The following is an 18,335-nucleotide window of genomic DNA, read 5'->3' on the forward strand; positions in this document are numbered from 1 at the left end:
CTTGATTCCTTGAAGAACGCCCTCATTATGTGGGGCGCGGGACCGCAGATCAGGGGCCGAATTCTTAGCATGCTTGTCTGGAGGCGGATGCGAGCGACAGAGTAAGCTGACGCAATGGTACTTACTACCGATAGAAGTCATCGCTAAGCCCGATGCCACGCTGGGTTTCAAAAAAATTGCCACATTATCGTAGAAGAAGTTCAAGTTGGAGACCTCGACACGTGAGAGAATGGATTTACCCGCCGTGGCTGAAACAAACGGAGGTTTTGCGTAAAGATTTTGTTTTTGATTCATGTTTATCTAGCAGTAGGGTATACAAAGATCATATCAAAGCTCTGATCTGCGCGGTTAGATACCCCAGTCACCTCTGAGCAACGCAGGGACAAAAATAGCAGCGTTTGGTACGGGGTCCATGTCAATGTGTATGGCCAGTCATATCAAAGGTACCTCCTGTGTTCCATATAATATCGTCGGGCTGTGTACTATTAAACCACTCCTGGTCCAATGAAACGTCGCCAGTGAGTCCCGGAATGGCAGTGAACTCACAAAGCTCGTCGGGAAACGAGGAAAAGAACCCATCGAATGAAGGTACTGAGGGATTTGTTTGTTCTTCTATCGGAATAGCATTTTCCCCAAGGCTCACGGCAGCTGTTTCCATCATTGGATCGGCTCGCCAAAGCTTGGCCCACTCCTGGAATTGATCATATCCCGACGCGGACTGTATCGGGCGATTGTCCTCTAGGCTGGTAGGGGCATATAACCGTTGCCGGGCTCTATCAAGTGCTTCAATTACCGCCACTTCGGATTTGGCAGATTCGAGCCCAACGCACATTTTTCGAATTATTACCATTCCCTGTGTAAGAGCGGTAGATATTTGTGCCGTCTGTTCGTTGAGACTGTGAGCAATCAAAGCAAGCAACGCAATGCGGCATGCACTGAACTCGGTATATGAAACACGAGCAAGACCAACAGAATCTTGCAAGATTTGACACAGTTCTATTCCCCGGATAGCAGCCTTTAGTGAGTCGTCGCGCAATTTTTTGATGACATCCGGGGCCTCTTGGGCAGTTGTAATGGCCTGTGCTGTGCTATTTCCTGGTCCTTGGGCTGGAGTTATGATGAAGGGTCGGCCAATGTATATTATTGTAGTGATATAATAGATCTCAAGATGAATGTTTGATCGGAAGAGAGGCCCATTCTGGTTGAGATCTCTGCAATGAACCTGCGTTGGGAGACCAGACCACCAGTTGCCAAGTTGATCATGCATGGCGGCCAGCTGTCTGAGGTATCTCTGTTGTTTTGGCCTACTGCAGCTGCGTAGAGATTTGATCGATTCTGAGGCGTTCGCCAGATGTTTGGTAAGGATGACCGCGGCAGAAAAATTGGGCAAATTTGACCGATAGTCGGATGATTGGAAGCCTGCTAGCTCGCTTGGCATGGGCGTGTCGGTCTCGGCAGGCGACACAGAGGCTGGGCGACCATGTAGAATACTGATGCGACTATTGAATGTTAGATGACGGTCTGAATATTAGTAGTCCCCGATCATACCTTTCCAGTGCATAGGCCGACCACCAAAGACGATTTCTCGCTTCGACTAATCGACCATCAAAATCATCCCCAGGGAACTGCCTGTGCATTCCATTCTGTATTGCCATTTTTATTGCCAGGCCATAATATGTATATGCCAGGCCCGAGGTGTCAATTGGTAGTGTATATGATCCCATGAGCAGGAAAGCCTGGACACTCTCGACGCTAGCAGTTGTAATAAGATCCGGAATCAGTCGGCAGCAGAATCGATAAAGTTGAATTCCAATGTGATCATCTTCAATATCAGCGTTGGCAAATTCATTCGTCAAATTCGGACCTGTCTGCATATATGCAAATTGTGTACCAATGGCAAATGTCATGAGGAGGGTGCAGACCCAGCCAGCGTCATTGATAGTCAGCGACCCTTCCAAGTCATAATAGTATTCTAGTTTGCGATAAAAAATATCTTGATCGAAATAGAAATAATTAGTCAAGGCATACTCTAGGAATGTCTTGACCAAGAAATCAGCGATGGGCCTTGGTGGGAAGTACTGCTTGGCTAATGATATGCACGAGCCAGAAGACTGCAGGCCCGTCGCTCGAAAAAAGCCATTTCCAGTGTCCCCAGTAATCTAGATGCTCCAAATTAGTATATTCAAAATGGAACGCATTTTTTGCATATCTTACCTCGCCCCTTCCTGGCTTGGTGCCGTTGCCTAGACTTTGAAGTCGGCGCTCGAGCATCTTCGAAAAGTTCCAATGGGAAAGCTCTCCAGAATAGTCTGCCATAACATGTTAGATCCATTCTTCATGGAACAAAGCGAATTTGACCCACGCATGGTGTTTGTAGAGAGGGGATCTAAGGAGTAATCCTTGGCCAGGGCAAGGTCTTGTGTGATTGTAGATGGATTGCCATCATCATCGCCTTGTCTCTCATCCAAACCGTCTGCAACTGATTCGAGGTGAGCAGGCTCCAGCGAGATATTACCCATGAAATGGGTGATGATTCGCTTCATCTGAATTTCCCTTGCTGTAAGCTCCGGAGTCGGATTTCTGCCACCGTAACATTAGCCAATGTTCGAAAGCAAGATTGACACGAAGCAAGACAATTCGACTCACCCTTCAGCGTCAGTCAAGACGGATCTTCTCCCTTGTACTCGAACATTATCAAATCGGCATGTTCGTTGATAGCGCTGGCAACGATCACAAGGATTGCCACCGCCGCCTGCCAATCCCCAAAGTCATATTAGCTGATTGGGGTTATGATAATGCGACAGTTCCTGGGGGGGGTTATACATTTCTCTTTATGTTGGCGACACGGCAAGCAACTAGAAAGTACGTGTCAGTGCGTTAGGTCTACTGGCAAATGACAAGGGCGGAAACTCACGCCTGTGCGGTCCTTTGCCGCTGCGAATCTGGGACACGAGGGCGCCTTTGACGGCCACGTCTTGCCTGTGACCTCGGCTCAGCCATTACGTGGCATAATGTAGCAAGGGGTTTCTGATATTTTCAGTATGGAGTAACCCGGTGGTCGGCCGTTGTTGAAGTTGACGTTGTGCCGGCGGGCGGAATTTGCGGGCTTGGCGTCATGACGTCATGCATATAGGAGAAGTAAACAAAGGACTTGTTAGTATTTACGACATTTACAACATTTCAACAAACTACTAAATAGAAATAAAGATGCCTCAAGTTCTTTCTATCCACAAAATCGGTTTGCGGAAAAAATCTAGCCTTCAAAATTTTTGTAAGATGTGTCTAGGAGCGCCTAAATACTCCAGTCTGATCCACCTTCAAGTTCGGGTCCCCTTTCTCTGTCGATAAGTATCCTACCAGGGTCATATACTCCAAACTCTTCTCAATCGCTGCACTAATCTCACTCGTCAAAAAGAGAGAGTTCTCGGTCCTTTCTTCTTTGCCCCCTCAAAATTACCACATATTCTCGTCAAACCACTGCATCACTGGTGAGAATGGATGGTCAACTTCTGCGTTTTCAATATTACGCCGTAGTATTTGCATCCATTGGTCATGACGAATACGTGTGATTGGAATATTTAATTTTTCGCTCACAATGTCACAGAGTGCCGAGGCACTTATGCCATCGAGGCAAGTTAACGGATCAGATTCGTAGTCGTTCGGGTAGAAGAGGACATTTGAAACCAGCTCTGACACCTGGTCAACCCCAGCGACCGTGAGATGACCAAGTTCTTCAATTATAGCTCGAAGTCGAACGATGCTGTACACAAATCTCCAGAGGAAATCTTCCGTATGTGCGATGCCTTCCTCGCGTGTCCCTACGATAAAACCAGGGATGACTGTCCGAGCTCTCGGCGCAGATGATCCTTGTCGATGTAAATGTTGGTTGTACTCGTTGACGAGAAGCTCTGACATGAACTTGGTCTGATCATACCCGGACGCAGGGGCAAGCCTTTTGGCGATACTCGCATGGGTTTCTTGGCTTGGTGAAAGGTAACCACCAGAAACGTATATGAGCTGGCAAGGAATGCGCATACCGGACAGCCCCGAGAGAATATCGGCTGTGGAATGAACATTCACTGCCTCGAGATCCTCATAGTCATCCAGCCAGTTTACTCGGGCTCCGTTGTGAATGATACCATCAACCCCGTCGATATCTCTATTTCCAAAAAGCCGATGCCTGTGGTCTTCCTGTAGACCAAGCCCAGGCTTGCTGAGATCACCGAGCCATATCTCAATTTTTTCATGGAATGAGACCTGCCACCATTCTCCCAGCTCGGCCTGATGTTGTACCTTTTTTTCTAGCCTGAGTCTCATCACTTGAGCGAACTAAGCCGATTATTTGGCCAATTTCCGGGTTCTTTAAAAGAAATCGCAGGATTTGGCTCCCCAGAAAGCCGGAAAAAGACCGCCTTCTTGCGTAGCTTTAATTTGGACTTCAATTTGGCGAGCTCATCTAATAGATCTCTTGATGGACTTGCATTGCCAGGTGTGTCCGACGGGTTTGTGAGAATATCTTCAATGCCACAGGCTGTCAATTTCGGTTGGCGCGAGCTTTGAATTTCAATGATTTTTCCATATTTTCTTTTTATCGGGTTGGCCAGGGAGACTAATTGCATAGACGTGAGCCCAATCTTGCTGAGAGAAAAGTCCTTGCCTCGCAGCGACTGCTCGTAGGCCTCGTCTTTTCCGCGAGAATATCGGCAATTGTATTGCTGATCGTAATTGCAATGGACCTCTCAGCTGGTATTTCAATCAAGTTCGTATCGATAGATCCTCCTTTGCGGTACTTCTGAATAATGGTCTGGTTCATCTCCGATATCTCCTTACGAAGATGCTGCCGATCAATCCTTTTTGACATAGTCAACGGTAGCTCCTCAATCGGTATAAAGATGGTCGGGATCATGTACTTGGGGAGAGCTTTGCTCAACCGATGAGAGATTTCATCGGCGAGAGAATCCGACCAAGGAAAAGTATCCCGTCCTTGACATGTCAGTCCTTAGCGACGCGTTATATAAGATGAACCTTTCGGTTCCACGTGGTCCTTCAATTTTGTGGAATGAAATATTTCTACGAAAGATACTAAGACAATATTTTACAGATTACACGATCAAAGGCTGGGGCAAAGATGGCTCGGATATCGAAGCTATGAGAATTGTCGTACACGAGGATCTCACGTTGGAGATCATGCGAAAAATGATGGCCGTGATTGTGGAATGGGTTGGAAATATGATTAGCGGGTAGAGCAGCCATCGAAGGAGACTCGGATTGGGAAAGAAAACTTGATCATTCGCGTGATCATAAATGGCTAGGATATTCAACAGCTACTCTCAGAGCTATCTATCTATCCGAAATGCAGTCTTTCTTCATGTGATGACTGGACATACAGTCATTCAGATGCTCCACCTTCACGAATGCTATGCGTTTCTTGATGGTGAATGCAATATCTAAGATTTCGGTCCGTCCATGTGCGCATGTCCAGCCCTTCGTATCATGTTCATATCCAGTTCTTCTCTCCATCACACAGTTCACATCCTCATATGTCTGTCCACACTTTCGAGCAGATCAGTCTTTCGCAAAGACTCCTTAGCTGCCTCGTAAATAGCTCTTGCAGCCATGGGAGGGAACGCATTGCCGATCTGCTTTCGGGCGCCTGTCTTGTAAAACTGATAATCTCGTGGAAACGTTTGAAGGCAGGCAATCTCCCGATCTGTGAATGTTCGTCTCCCATCAGGATGATAGTTCTCCTGTCCACCAGCCGTGGTTATTGTCTTCGCTTGCTCATCCCAATCCAATGCCTTGCGGTACTCTCTTGACCACCGTCGCAGTCGAGTCGCCACGTCGTGATTTGGAGAGTCGATAGGCAAGTCGTAGATAGCATCGCGGATCGTTCGGAGTCTTGGTTGACCTGGCCCGCCGAAGGTCGGGCGAGGGAACTCACAAAGATTCTCTCCTGGTCTAAATATCGGTCAGTTATAGGAATCAGTTCAATCGAATGATCGTGGAAAAAGGAATAGCCAGTGAGAGCTTACCCTGCGGCGATAAGAATGAGCCGTTTTCGTATCTGCGGCACTCCGTACCCGGCCAGCTTGATAACTTCCCATCGCACCGAGTATCCCAGCTCAATCAAATCCATTATGACCCGATTTAGGTTGGGCCTATGAGCGTCATGCTCAAGACCAAAAGTCTCTTCCATGGTGAGGATGCGAGGCCGGACTCTTTCGACTGCTTGCCGAATACCTATCAGACATGCGGAGTTGCGGTCGTCATTCTCCTCGTTGTTGACTGTATGCGCCGGGAGTAGGTCTGGCATGGAGGTGAGCAATGCATGATATCGACTCGCAGAAAAGGCATCGGCTTCTGGAAGAAATGATGCGCCTCCATTCTCCGGGACTTAGTCTCATTTCGCGGGAAGTTGAGACCGTATGATTTCATCGCGTACTCGTTGATGTCGAAGGACCACTTGATTTTCAACCCTGCCTGCTTTGCCCCGCAAGATGCACCCCCGGCTCCGCAGAATCCATCACCGAACGTATACGCATTCTGGCCTTCCGAGGTGAGGTCAATATGAGTTGATGAGGTAGGTGGAGATGGCGGCGGTGTCGGAAGAATGTTGTCGAGGTCAATGATCTCAGGTGAATCATCACATCGACGCTGAATGGTTCCAACGATGGCACCGACCTTTGCTTCACCGAATGGTGTGGTGGGGCCTCTCCATTTCTCGCGCAGTTGCTTGTTGGTGAGTCCTGTTCCGGGGTCTGACTCCTCGAACGTCAAATCTCGAACCACCCAATTCGCATTTTTCACCGGGTTGTCATGATTTGAGTCACGATAAGAGTAGAATACCTTCAGACGACATGTCCGCACTCGAGCCTTTCCCCATAGGGAACGCTCATTGGTGAAGACGACCTTGGTAATGCCAACCACCTTGTCAGGTAGAACTTGACTTGTCCGTTGAGGCACCCAGATGAGCTCATTTCGGGCATGTGGGATGATATTCGGGAGTTTGTTGTTGTTGAATGCCTTTGGATGAAAAAGCCGGCGGCCCTTGAACAGAATACGATGGCCATGCCGGGTGATCTTTTCTATTCGGAAAAATGATTCGTCTTCCAGCTCTAAGTCCAGGCCAACTTCAAATGTCACGCCATCTTGTTGGAATGGCAGGTCCTTGATCAAAATGCTCTGAATCAAGCGAGGCGGGTTACCCAACCTTCTCACTGTGTCCTCACTTTGTTCCGGTTCGGGTCCCTTTGTAAGATCTATAGCGCGCTTGGAGCGCTTTCTGCCATCCGAATTCACTCGTGCTCTGTATCTTGACCCCGACTCTGGCTCGGGAACCTGGCTCCTGTTCATTGTGTCTCTGCGGATGGCGGCTTGAGGGCGAGAAGGGGAGCCGTCGGATGAGAATAGCACCCGCTTCACTGATTTCAGCTCCTTGGCCGGTATGAGACGTCTCTTTTGGGGTCCATCTATCTCAGGGTCTTCTGAGTTCAGAATTCTAGGACGCTTTCGCGAGTTCGAGGGAGGTGGTGTGAGGACGGGAGCTGCAAATGATGTTGCCCGTCCAGGTGTAGAGTTCGATCCACAGAGATGCCCGAATCTCACAGCTGAGCTAAAGTCAGCAAGGCGTTCCAACGACTTCTTCGATGCTATGACTTACTTGGAGTAGGGGGAATTGGTGGCTCATCACGGCGGGGGTCTTCCACGGTGAGGTCAACAAAGGAACGCTCCATGGTCTTGACTTGGTCTCAAATCGTTGTTTGGCTGTTTTTCGTCAAAGAAGGCAAGTCGAGACGGAACGGTCAGAAATTCAGCAGAGTATGACTGACCGATGCTTTCTCCGTACACGACGAGTAAAAAAATGGGGGTGAGCTATGAGGTCAAGGGTTGGTGAGGATTGGTGAAGGATGGGGGAAGGGGAGAAATGGGGAAAGGGAAGGGACAGTGAAGTGGGATAAGGGCAGTTGAGAAATGGGAGGTAGCCGGAATAAAAAGGTGGATGGGAAGGCTTTTTGAAGTTTTGTCAAGGGTCAGATCGGGGTTGAGGGTCTTTCGATCATGTTCGAGGTTGTCCGGGTCCCGGGTGGGAGCTGGTGATCCGAGAAGGTACTTGGGATAATAAGATATTTTCTATTTGAAAAATTGACAGTTCTAAATCATACATGAGCCAAGCAGGCTTTCTAGGTTTTTTCTGGAGTTTCTTGAAATGATGGTGTCCTTGCTGTGATATTTTTGATCTCCGTGGATTCCTGGACCTGGGACACAATTGAAGGTTTATCAAAGATTCCCCCCAAAAATGTAACAAAGACTTCTTGGACCATCTTTTGTACCGTATTTGAACGCGAACATATAATGCAAGAGTATTTATCAATGGAATGACCTCCCACAAAGAGACTAAGCATGGGTGGCACTCACCCGCACATGCATTGGTGTTCATCATGTTCATGTTCTCTCATCGAACTGGCTTTGTCCGTGAAGGTGCAAAAGTCTCCCACCTCCCAACTATGTATTTTCTTTCCTTTCTTGTCTAGTCAAAGTGTGATTCGTTTTACTTTAATTTGGATTTTCCCCCTTTTGAATGTGGAAAAATTATAATTTACTCATCAGCAATCTGGGACAACCCTCACTGAAAGGGCTTGGGTTCCACAGCCTATGATAGGGTATTCCAAGAACCTTCAATAAATTTTGAAATGCTGTTATAACAAGTTTCTAGCTTCTATCATTATATGTAGACCCTACACCTAGATTATCGGACTTTTTATTTACGATGCACTAATATAAAAAGAATTTGAAGCGTGACCATTATTTTAGAGGACACCGGGGAAATAGTGCGCGCTTCCAGGGTTGATGTCCTTTTAATGTTGCCTGAAAATCTACTACGAGTCCATAATGCACACTCGGGAATGCGAGAACAAAGGGTATCCCAAGCAATATAATAGTACTCATTTTCAATGTTGTAATTTGGTAGCTAGGATACTCAAATCTCGCGCTGATTTTCAAGGAGTGAGTGCATGAACTCGAATCTCTTCTCACCAAATACGATCCCCTCCAACCGGACCCACGTGGAACAGACGGGCCGTGCCGAGTGCGACCTGCAACCCGATCCTCGGGACTGTAAAACCTGACTTAGTACCAATCTCTCCTTCGGATGACATACGACTTGATAGAGGAAAGATAAGTGAGTACATAGTGAATGTACAATAAGGACGTGCCCGCGGGTAATACTTCAATTGCTCAAGATCTAATATAATAATAGGGAGCATAGCATGGTTTTACGGGGTCGATAGTCAGACAGCCATCCCAAAATGCGTCTATGTCCAATGGGAAGTGGGAAAAAGGAAAATCGTAGTAGAAAAACACGCTGTAATAATGAAAATGCTTGGCCGATTCATCGCGAATGAGCAAAGTGATATAATCGGAATGCAAGAAGGGGGCTGAGGAGGCATTGAGTTCGTCAAGTCATGTCGGTGGATATGTGAAGCGCAGCGATCGGGTAGAAATTAGGCACCGTTGGGCTCGTCGTCATCTGACTTGTAATTCTCATCATCTTCATCGCTGTCTTCTCCCCAGCCATCGGCTTCCAGTGATCGACCGCGGATACCAAAGCTCATCAGAAATCCGATGAAAGAAACTATTCCAAATACACCGAAGGCCAGGGCTTCGCCCTTCGGTTGAATCTTGGAGGTCAATGAGAAAAGTCCTCCGGAGAGGAAGGGGCCGACGGCACGTCCGGCCGCGGAAAGAGTTTGTGCAAGGCCGTTAAGAGCACCAAGAACTGCATGGTTTGGAGCGGAATTTGTGATCTAGTGGGAGTGAGTAGGTGAAACCAAAAATTATCGGGATCTTAAGAAAGAGACTTACCAGCAAAAGCGCACTGGTCAGACCACCAACCGAAGCGACAGTCTTGACCAGTAGCACCAGGCAAAGCTCGACGGCCATCAGTGCAGACTTTCCTGTCAGCCCCTTGCTCTCCTCGGTCTTATATCCAACAAAAGGCATGAGGAGGAATGAGAGAACAAATCCAAAAAGACCAGCGCGGTATGACCAGCGATTACCCATCTTATCGCGCAGACGGTTGAAGATGCATATCTGGAAGATAATCGTGACAGCACCAGCAAACCCCTGGGAGAGACCGATCTCAGACGGCGTCAGGTGACGGCCAGCGGGTGGCTTGGCCTGCGCGAAAATTGGAAACAGGGAGTTGAAGGAGACATTGCAAAAAGCAAAAACGAGATATGTCAACAGCAACAAGACCGTGTCCCGTGTGAATATCTCATCCCAGGTCAGTTCCTCGTGATTGCCAGCTTGACTTGACACCTCGGATGCGGAGTCCAGATCGCTGTCGTGTTCGTCATTGTCGGTACTGCTGTGGCGGAAGTGTGGGTAAGGAACGGCTTGGGGTATGCGAACATAAGTTGGCCTCGGGGCAAATCCCGTGAACTGCCAAAGCCAGGTGAAAAGGCTGCGAACCTTTTTGCCAATCTTCGGGAGGGTGTCTGCGTCCTCCAGGCTTTCGTCCAAGTATAAGGCGGTGATTACCAAGTCCAACAGAAGAATTACAGCGGAGACGAGGTTCGGCGCAAGGTAAGGATAAGTGCTCTTCTTTCCGGTAAATGGATTGCGCTCGAAGACCAGCAATCCTCCCAGGAGCGGGCCTGTGATACCTCCGACGCCGTATAGAACTGGCAAATATGTGAATGCCTGCGATTGGTTGCTTCGGTCGGTAATCTCACCGAGACAAGTCGACACCAAACCTTGATTGCCATTGACGATTCCCATCATCGCCTGGACTAGGATCGCTTGCCAAAGGGTCTTGCAAAAGCCAAATGCAATAAAGCATAGCGCCGTCAAAAAGGTTCCAAGTAAAATGACCGGCTTGCGACCAATGCGATCAGACAGCGAACCCCAAAAGTAATTGGTTGCAAGCTGCGCCAATGCAAACGCCGAAGCGATCGTTCCAACGTATACGCCGACCTCAGACGACTTCACCTCGGGGAATGTGGATGCCATGTCGGGAAGGTACGGACTGATGGAATTCAGTGCGGTCTGCTCTGCCAGAGCGATTATTGCCAGCACCGCCATTTGGCGCTTGGGCAATGGTGATTGTTGACCAGTTTGGTCAGGCGATTCATGGTGCGCATCGTAGGAACCTTCACCGGAGGACTCCGACTGGCCGGAATTGGGTCGCCCACGCGACTTCGGTGGCGGGGTATCAAAGGTCTGGTAATGCTGTGTAGAGGAGCGGCGTTTGACAGCAGTGCGATCTGTGGCCGGCATGGTCGTGAATAAGGATGGAGGTTAAGCCCGGCGGCCGCGGTTTGGAATCCGCCTAGGCAAAAGCGAAAGGAACTGCAGCCTGCGGTCGACAGGTCGATCGCAGGCGTGACTGCTTGCGTCGAGTGTGATCCGGTGCACACTGGATGGGAATCGTGATTGAAGGGCGGACAATGTCCAGGGTTAAGGACAAATAAGGTGAGGGCAGAATGAATGGTACAATCACCGAATGGTCAATGTCTAGCGGGCTGGAAAGGTTGGAAGTTGGAAGTTGAAGGTTGGCGGGCCTGGAAGCTCTCGGCGGATGAGGTAAGCGCGGAGAGGCTGAGTCATCATCTGTCGATCTCCGCCGGGGAAGCCCATTTTCCCCTTGATCGACATTGATATTTCTAATATCCCCCGTCTCTCACTGGTCTGCGAGCACGGACGATGTGATATAGCACTGCAGTACTGCAGCCATGTCGCACCGTTCCTGGCAGCTTCTCAGCCAGCCTCTTTGCCGGCCGGTTATCGGCATTCGAGAATACTGAATTACTTCTAAATAGCAACACTTGAAGGCGACCGCGAGAACTTGGAAGTGTTGTTTATTTTTCTGTCATTTGATATTCATAAAAGTGCGACTATCGTTATGTCTGATCCGCCAGTACGCCCTGCCAGCCAATCTAGATGCGATGTCTTCCTCATATTCAAGCACCAGACTTTCTCGCAATGACCTGCTTGAAAAGAGCTTCGAGGCGTACCCCTTCTTCGTCTGCTACAGTTCCATACGCCTTGGCACTTCCGTATGGGTGGTAAGGGAAGGGACTAAAATATATCCAAAGTTAGCATCACCATCATCGCATGCGGTGGGGAGGAGCAACTTACCCGTATTCCGGTACGAAGACAAGGCTCGCATTGGGCCCGTTCCTTTCAAGGTAGCTTTCGATGATCTTGGTCCACAACCTTTCCATACACAATCTCTCTTGTTCGAAGATAGGGTTGAGGGGCTCCGGGCATTGTGATGCCTGTGTTGTTCCGATTCTTGCGTGGAGATGACCAACCTAAGCAGCTTTCAGTGGCTTGAACATGCAAGGATTCTCTTTATTTTCACTTACGCGTGGGATAACCTCATCCAACAGTGTGCGGTCCTCATCGCTGATGTCCAGAATACGCTCGCAGCAAACCATCCAGTGGGAGAAGTCGGCGGTGATTTTTAACCTGCGGTGTGTCAGTTTTTTCTTTCGATGTGTCGCCAGGGGCTTGGTTGTTGGATCCTTACTCAGGAACAGCTTGGAGAATTTGTAGCGAGTGGTATGGTGTGGAAAGCGATCGATTGCGGTGGGTCTCGTGAAAGACATGGCCAGTCAGACCGAGCTCCTTGTCGACTTGCAGGGTGCCTTGGTAGAATTTGACCGACTCTTCGACGGTCCATGTGTCCCTATATCTCCGGTGAGTATTCAATTTGGGCAAGCAAATTAGTTATTTGAGTCCTTACTGTCCCGATTGGAAGTTGATGGCAACCGGTCGTAGCACCGCTGTTGATTGGAGAACATCGCGGTAGTTTTGGAGATGGTGTTGGGCATCTAGACCAACAGGTCTAGGACCGACGTATCCAACCCAAGAACTATGGGCTCTGTTGCTCCCATATTAGTTCTCCGGTACTTTTCTGGGTTTCGAGGGAAACTTACAGAACACTCATCTCCAAACCAACCTGGTCTAGCAGTTCTCTCAGGCGCGGAAACTCGGCAACAGGGTCCAGCTGATGGATATCTATCTCAACGCCATCTTGAAGAATACCCAAGATCAGCTCATGATTTGACAGGGACTATTCGTTTGTATCGATAGAATGCGCACATACTGTAACCGTGCTTCTTGAGCTCTGGAAACCAGGCTTTCCAATTTTCGAGACCGGGACCTCCCTTATCCACTCCCCAGGTTGTTCTATGGCGTGTGATTCCCATTCTGCAGTGTGTGATTCTTAACTTATAGTTCTCCAAAAGTTTTGCAACAGTTGGAGCTAGACGCGACCAAATTTATTTATCACTTTCGTTGCGCTGGGATCTACATCTCGCCCAGATCGGGGCAACGCTGACCTGTTCCCAAAATGGGAATAATTCCCGCAGGATGAGTGGGGCACGGCTATTGATTCACGGGCTGTGAATGGTCAAATTGGAAGCGGGTGCGGCGTTTTTTAACACTTTGGGGTAGAGTGGGTCCTTCGTCGGCGAACTTTGCCTCGCAGAATTGATCAAGTCCTCCGTGCTCCGCGATCTGATGTCAAGAGATGCGGAGAAGAGACTGGTAGCTATTCACATCCCACTTTTCTTTCTTGTGTTGTCTGATTTACCCCGCGCTAAATTGCGTGATAAATCAAGCTGGGCTATTATTGATACGGAGAATTTCACTCTCAATCGTTAACTAACATCGGAAGCTTGGAATCACATTGTTTATACACGAATAGAGGCCGGGCTATTTTATCATATCCAATGCATTCTGAGTATCTAAGACAGCCATTTATATTTATTTTCTATAATAAAAATAATAAATAAAAAAATAAATAAAAATAAAAATAAAAAAGCGGGTTTAGCTACTTTTCATTGAGGGCTGCTAAACTGGGCAACAAGACACAAGACTGCAAAATAGGAGAGAAGGAATATTTCATTCTGGTATGTAGCCGGCGATAAGGCTAGAGTTCGGGCCGATGAGTGGCAGCATTGCGCTTAATCATGGCAGTTATTCATTTACCTGTGCCGCGCCTCAGAAACCACCATTGGGGTGTAGTAAAACCTTTGTGAAACCGTCTGCTCTTTTGTCGAACTTATCGTATGCCATCTCCGCATCGGCCAATCCTAGCTCGTGTGATACTACGAAGCTAGGCTTCGCTTTTCCGGCGATTATAAGGTCTCTCAGATATCTGTTGTAGGATTTCACGTTGCACTGTCCGGTACCCATAGAAAGGCCCTAGAAGGAGAAAGTCAGAATGTTCTTTTCAAAAGGCTCTGGATATTGCCAAATATTCAAAAGACATACCTTCTCGAAAAGCTTTCCAAAGCTCAAGCTGATCATTCCATTTGCAGTAGCAGGGTCGGCGGCACCAGGGTCGCTGAGTAAACGTCAAAAACATGAAGCAACCAAGTATGAGTACAACGGAGAACTTACCTAGGGACGTAGAGTCCCGGAAATTCCCAGTCCACCACAAGCACGAGTCACCCGAATCATGTTCTCAAGAACAATGTTGGCCTTCTCGGAGGAGCCGTCGGAACCAACTGCCTGGTAGCCGACAGCGTCGATGGACCGGTCAACCTCACCACCGTTATGCGCGATAATCTGGTCAACTGCATCGCCCTTTGTGAAATCAATTGGAATGCACCCAATCTTCTTCGCGGCTTCCAAGCGCTCGGCGACACGATCAACCACGTATATGTTCGATCCTCCTCGCAATGCAGCCGAGTACGCCGCCATCAGACCAACAGGACCGGCGCCGAAGACAGCAATGCTTTCACCTGACTTGAACCCGGAAATTTCGACACCGTGCCAGCCTGTGAGAACCTTGTAAGTCATGGGGGAAATGTAGTGCGGAAAGGGATATCGTACCGGTGGGGAAAATATCTGTCGCGGGAATTAGTAAACTTGGAAGTGACCAAAATGCAAATGCTGTTGCTCGACATACCTGCAAGAAGAATAAAATCGGACTCGTGCTCCTTGCCTGGGGGGAGCTTCAGAGCATTGAAATCGGCATATGGGATACGAATATACTGTGCCTGTCCTCCGCGGTAAGGGCCCATGGCGACATAACCTGCAAGCTGTTAGAGAACTGCCATAGAAACCACATGTAGTACCATGGACTTTTTCTGACCGTATGCACCACCTGCGAATCCGGGATTGACACCAGTGCAGAAAGCCGTTTTTCCTTCCTCGCAGTTGCGGCAGCGGCCGTCGGCGACATTGAATGGCATCACAACACGGTCGCCTTTCTTCAATAATGTGACTCCCTCTCCGAGCTCCTCAACGATTCCCATATTCTCGTGTCCTTTTGCCTTTTCAGTGATTGTCGACAGTTGGTTCAGCGTGGAAATCTTACCGAAAGTTATTCCTGGCTCCGCGGCCGTTCTCCCTTCGTACATGCTAAAGACAGGTAAGTTTCGCACGTCGAAAACTCATCGCTCCATCCCCTTTCATTTAACCTACTGCAAGTCTGACCCGCAGATAGCAGCCTAGATCTCAGGTCAACTCCTGCGCTTTTCACTAGCGAAACTCAAGATATAACTCACAGTGGTGACCTTGACAATAACATCATCAGGATGCTGCAACTTTGGCTTTTCCACCTCTTCCACGCGAACCTTGTAAGGCCCGAGGTAGTTCAATGCCTGCATGGTGGTAGCGGACGTCATTTTGAGCTAAATGGACAATGTCAAAATGTTGGGGAGGTTTGTGTCTGACGGGCGAGTCGCGCGGGGTATTTGGATTTATTTGTACGATCAGCTCGGAATTGTGTCGCAGCGGCAAATGTCAAAACGCGGTGGTTTGACCCTCCGGTGATCCTTGTACTTGTTTCTATGGATGCGGGGTGTGTTGCGGCCGTGAGGGGAAATAAACCCCCCGCATTCGACTCGGGCAATATTGCCCGATCGCCGAGTTTTACTCAACTAGTTCACTCTACGTGGGGCAGATTTATTCACTTGGTAGGGGTTGCTCAATACGTCAGACAATTCAGGAGTCTGCATTTCATTGCTGGTGAGCTTGTTATGGACGCTGCTAAGGTTGTGGCCATGGTGGTGATTGATGGTGGGATATTTGATGAGGTTGTCAATTCTGGTAGGGTTTCTCAAGTGGAGGTGAAAGGAAAACTGATAATACAGAGGCGAAAATTAAAAAGAAGAAGAATTTTGAGCTTTCCCATCATGTATTAAAGATGACATCCTGGTCTATACATTTAGTCATACCGGAAAATGCGGTCTGAAGCAAGCCAGCCACGTCGGCCGATCCATTTTCTAGTAGAGCATGACCACAAGAGCGCCGCTTTATGATGTCCCAAATTCTCACGTTTGACTCGAACTGTTCGGTGAAGCCGGAAGCATGCCGGGTCTCGCATAGCCGGAAGTGGGCGTCCAGGATATCTCTCGCAGGGAGCTGCTTGTCTTCGGGAACGGCTCCCGAAGTAAAACCTCAGTAAACCCACTTTGACTCCTTAATGGAGCAGGTACTTTGCGAAAGAAAGAGCGGCCTTCCACACTCCATACTGACAACCGGTGCAATAGTACTAGTACCTAGATAGTTACTGATTTCAAGCAAAGGCTTTGTGGTCTATTGCTTCCATGCATATACATTTTATTGGACCATCCGTCCGGTTTTCGAATCTTCCCTGGTACCCAGCCGGGTAGGCTTATTAGTAGCTTTTACGGTTCTTAATGTCAGCTTTGCTTTATAGTACTACCTTGGGTGTTACTCGGTCATATCACCCTGTCTTTCATTTATTCAACTAGTTCCTTGAATGTTGTTTTTACTAGTAGTATCATTGTTCTATTATGTACAGCCCTTGGCAGTCTACAGATATAGACGGGCAGCCTAAATACCTATGGCAGATTCAACGAGCCAGCTGCTTCTATGTAGTGTGGCAGGCCACTATTCCTTTCCGCCATAGTAATCGAAAACTAGAACCTGAATAGTGAAATATTATAATTAGCAGACCGTTCATTTCTAGTTGTTTGCCATAGGTAATAGGGCCGTTGAGAGTAGTATACCCTCGAATTTCCTAGATCTATTGGTGGCGCTTTTGATGCTACAATATGTACAGGAATGGAATATGCACAACGTGTCAGATGATAGAAAACCATATTGGAAATAGTCAAGATCTAATTGAGGCTTGTCTGGCTGCAAGTGACACCTGAAGCCCAAGGTATCATCGAACACTCAACTATTCAAAGGAATGTCCCCCTCCACCACGGCGTGAGTGTCCAATTAACTTGTGTCCCAATAAAAGCCACACGTAGCCGTATGGGCTCTTGGGGAAAGGATTACCACTGGTCGGGGTCGGCATCGGCAAAAACGGTGCCAGCTGCGATCTCATCGTACCAAATTTGCCGAGTGCCCTGTGTACCCTTCATGCCACCATCATCATGCCAGCCATTGGCATAGAGTCCGACGCGGAACTGGAATGCACGGTCATCTTCGATAGTGGTGTTGATATCGTATTTTTCCAGAACCTTCGTGCCATCAAACCACAGCTTAAAGTAACCGGTACCATCGGTCTTCCAGCTGGATTGAATCTCAATTTTGTGCCACGCACCAGCTGACACGGTCGCCAGATTGGGGAAAGTGGTGATCTTCTGTGCACAGATGGTCCCATACTTGACTCTGGTATACAGCTGATCCCCGACAAGCCACACCATACTGGAAGGCATCCAATCATCACAGCCTGTGTCGGTGAAGTCGGCGATGAATTGAGCGATGTTATAAGACTGGGCTGGAGAGGTCTGCCAACTCTCCTGCAGGCGGAACATGAAGCCGTAGAAACCAGTGTCGCCGCGCTTATAGACATTGTTCTTGACAACCTCGGAGTGGTATCTTCCGGTATAGCTGGAGTCGTATACCTGGGTCATCTTCAAGGCGGTTGGACCTTCATAATAGACATTGGTCACTTCCTGGACGGTACCCGAATGCTCTTGATTCGTAGCATCCCAGCCCGCGAGTGTTCCCTTGTTGCTGAAAATCTGAGTAGCCTGAGTAGTCAGAGCAAGCATGGCCGCAGCCAAAGTGACTTTCAATTGCATCTTGAAGATTGCAAGGTGTGCTTTGTATAAGAATTGGAAGTTTTGGGAAGATGGTTAATATTTTTTTTGGAGTTCGAGATGCGATGACGATGCTTTTTAAGTCAATTCATCCGACGTCTATTTTCATACATCTGTATCTCAATTTCTGACGTGTGATACCAGATTGAGTTAATGGTATCTGGATTTCTCCTCATCAATGAGCCAACTTCAGTTTTCGGTGAAGATGAAACGAAGAATCGCTTAAAGTGGGGTTTCTGCAAAAGTTGGCCCAATATAGTCGAATTCTATCCGAGAAATCACAACGCTAATAGG

At 48.2% G+C, this 18,335-nt stretch overlaps 7 protein-coding genes across 7 annotated transcripts; all 7 read right to left on the bottom strand.

Annotated features, from left to right (window-relative positions):
* Nucleotides 1-415: 415 nt before the first annotated feature.
* N7509_013425 (Zn(II)2Cys6 transcription factor) lies at nt 416-3,000 on the bottom strand (the record flags this gene model as incomplete). Its single annotated transcript, XM_056638062.1, has 7 exons — nt 416-1,499; nt 1,549-2,159; nt 2,215-2,309; nt 2,363-2,580; nt 2,647-2,752; nt 2,824-2,855; nt 2,915-3,000. The coding sequence occupies 7 exons, from the start codon at nt 2,998-3,000 to the stop codon at nt 416-418; spliced, it is 2,232 nt and encodes a 743-aa protein (XP_056481569.1).
* Nucleotides 3,001-3,282: 282 nt separating this feature from the next.
* Nucleotides 3,283-4,317, bottom strand: N7509_013426 (uncharacterized protein; the record flags this gene model as incomplete). The annotated part of the gene is made up of 2 exons (XM_056638063.1): nt 3,283-3,430; nt 3,458-4,317. The coding sequence occupies 2 exons, from the start codon at nt 4,315-4,317 to the stop codon at nt 3,283-3,285; spliced, it is 1,008 nt and encodes a 335-aa protein (XP_056481570.1).
* Nucleotides 4,318-5,528: 1,211 nt separating this feature from the next.
* N7509_013427 (DNA cytosine methyltransferase) lies at nt 5,529-7,733 on the bottom strand (the record flags this gene model as incomplete). The annotated part of the gene is made up of 4 exons (XM_056638064.1): nt 5,529-5,958; nt 6,033-6,360; nt 6,423-7,607; nt 7,661-7,733. 4 exons carry the CDS (start codon nt 7,731-7,733, stop codon nt 5,529-5,531), a joined length of 2,016 nt encoding a protein of 671 aa, XP_056481571.1.
* Nucleotides 7,734-9,500: 1,767 nt separating this feature from the next.
* N7509_013428 (MFS transporter) lies at nt 9,501-11,277 on the bottom strand (the record flags this gene model as incomplete). Its single annotated transcript, XM_056638065.1, has 2 exons — nt 9,501-9,803; nt 9,862-11,277. The coding sequence occupies 2 exons, from the start codon at nt 11,275-11,277 to the stop codon at nt 9,501-9,503; spliced, it is 1,719 nt and encodes a 572-aa protein (XP_056481572.1).
* A 683-nt stretch (nt 11,278-11,960) lies between these two features.
* N7509_013429 (sugar phosphate isomerase/epimerase family protein) lies at nt 11,961-13,214 on the bottom strand (the record flags this gene model as incomplete). Its single annotated transcript, XM_056638066.1, has 7 exons — nt 11,961-12,078; nt 12,139-12,314; nt 12,369-12,471; nt 12,533-12,691; nt 12,749-12,886; nt 12,942-13,038; nt 13,112-13,214. The coding sequence occupies 7 exons, from the start codon at nt 13,212-13,214 to the stop codon at nt 11,961-11,963; spliced, it is 894 nt and encodes a 297-aa protein (XP_056481573.1).
* A 796-nt stretch (nt 13,215-14,010) lies between these two features.
* N7509_013430 (glutathione-independent formaldehyde dehydrogenase) lies at nt 14,011-15,644 on the bottom strand (the record flags this gene model as incomplete). Its single annotated transcript, XM_056638067.1, has 9 exons — nt 14,011-14,214; nt 14,284-14,356; nt 14,399-14,412; nt 14,464-14,792; nt 14,848-14,862; nt 14,924-15,049; nt 15,110-15,378; nt 15,442-15,467; nt 15,525-15,644. 9 exons carry the CDS (start codon nt 15,642-15,644, stop codon nt 14,011-14,013), a joined length of 1,176 nt encoding a protein of 391 aa, XP_056481574.1.
* A 1,623-nt stretch (nt 15,645-17,267) lies between these two features.
* Nucleotides 17,268-18,023, bottom strand: N7509_013431 (polysaccharide lyase; the record flags this gene model as incomplete). Its single annotated transcript, XM_056638068.1, has 1 exon — nt 17,268-18,023. One exon carries the CDS (start codon nt 18,021-18,023, stop codon nt 17,268-17,270), a length of 756 nt encoding a protein of 251 aa, XP_056481575.1.
* Nucleotides 18,024-18,335: the final 312 nt, after the last annotated feature.

This window comes from Penicillium cosmopolitanum (genome assembly GCF_028827165.1).
Source record: "Penicillium cosmopolitanum strain IBT 29677 chromosome Unknown utg000012l:1.0-3308103.0:1.0-3310761.0, whole genome shotgun sequence".
In the NCBI taxonomy this organism is placed as follows: Eukaryota; Fungi; Ascomycota; class Eurotiomycetes; order Eurotiales; family Aspergillaceae; genus Penicillium; species Penicillium cosmopolitanum.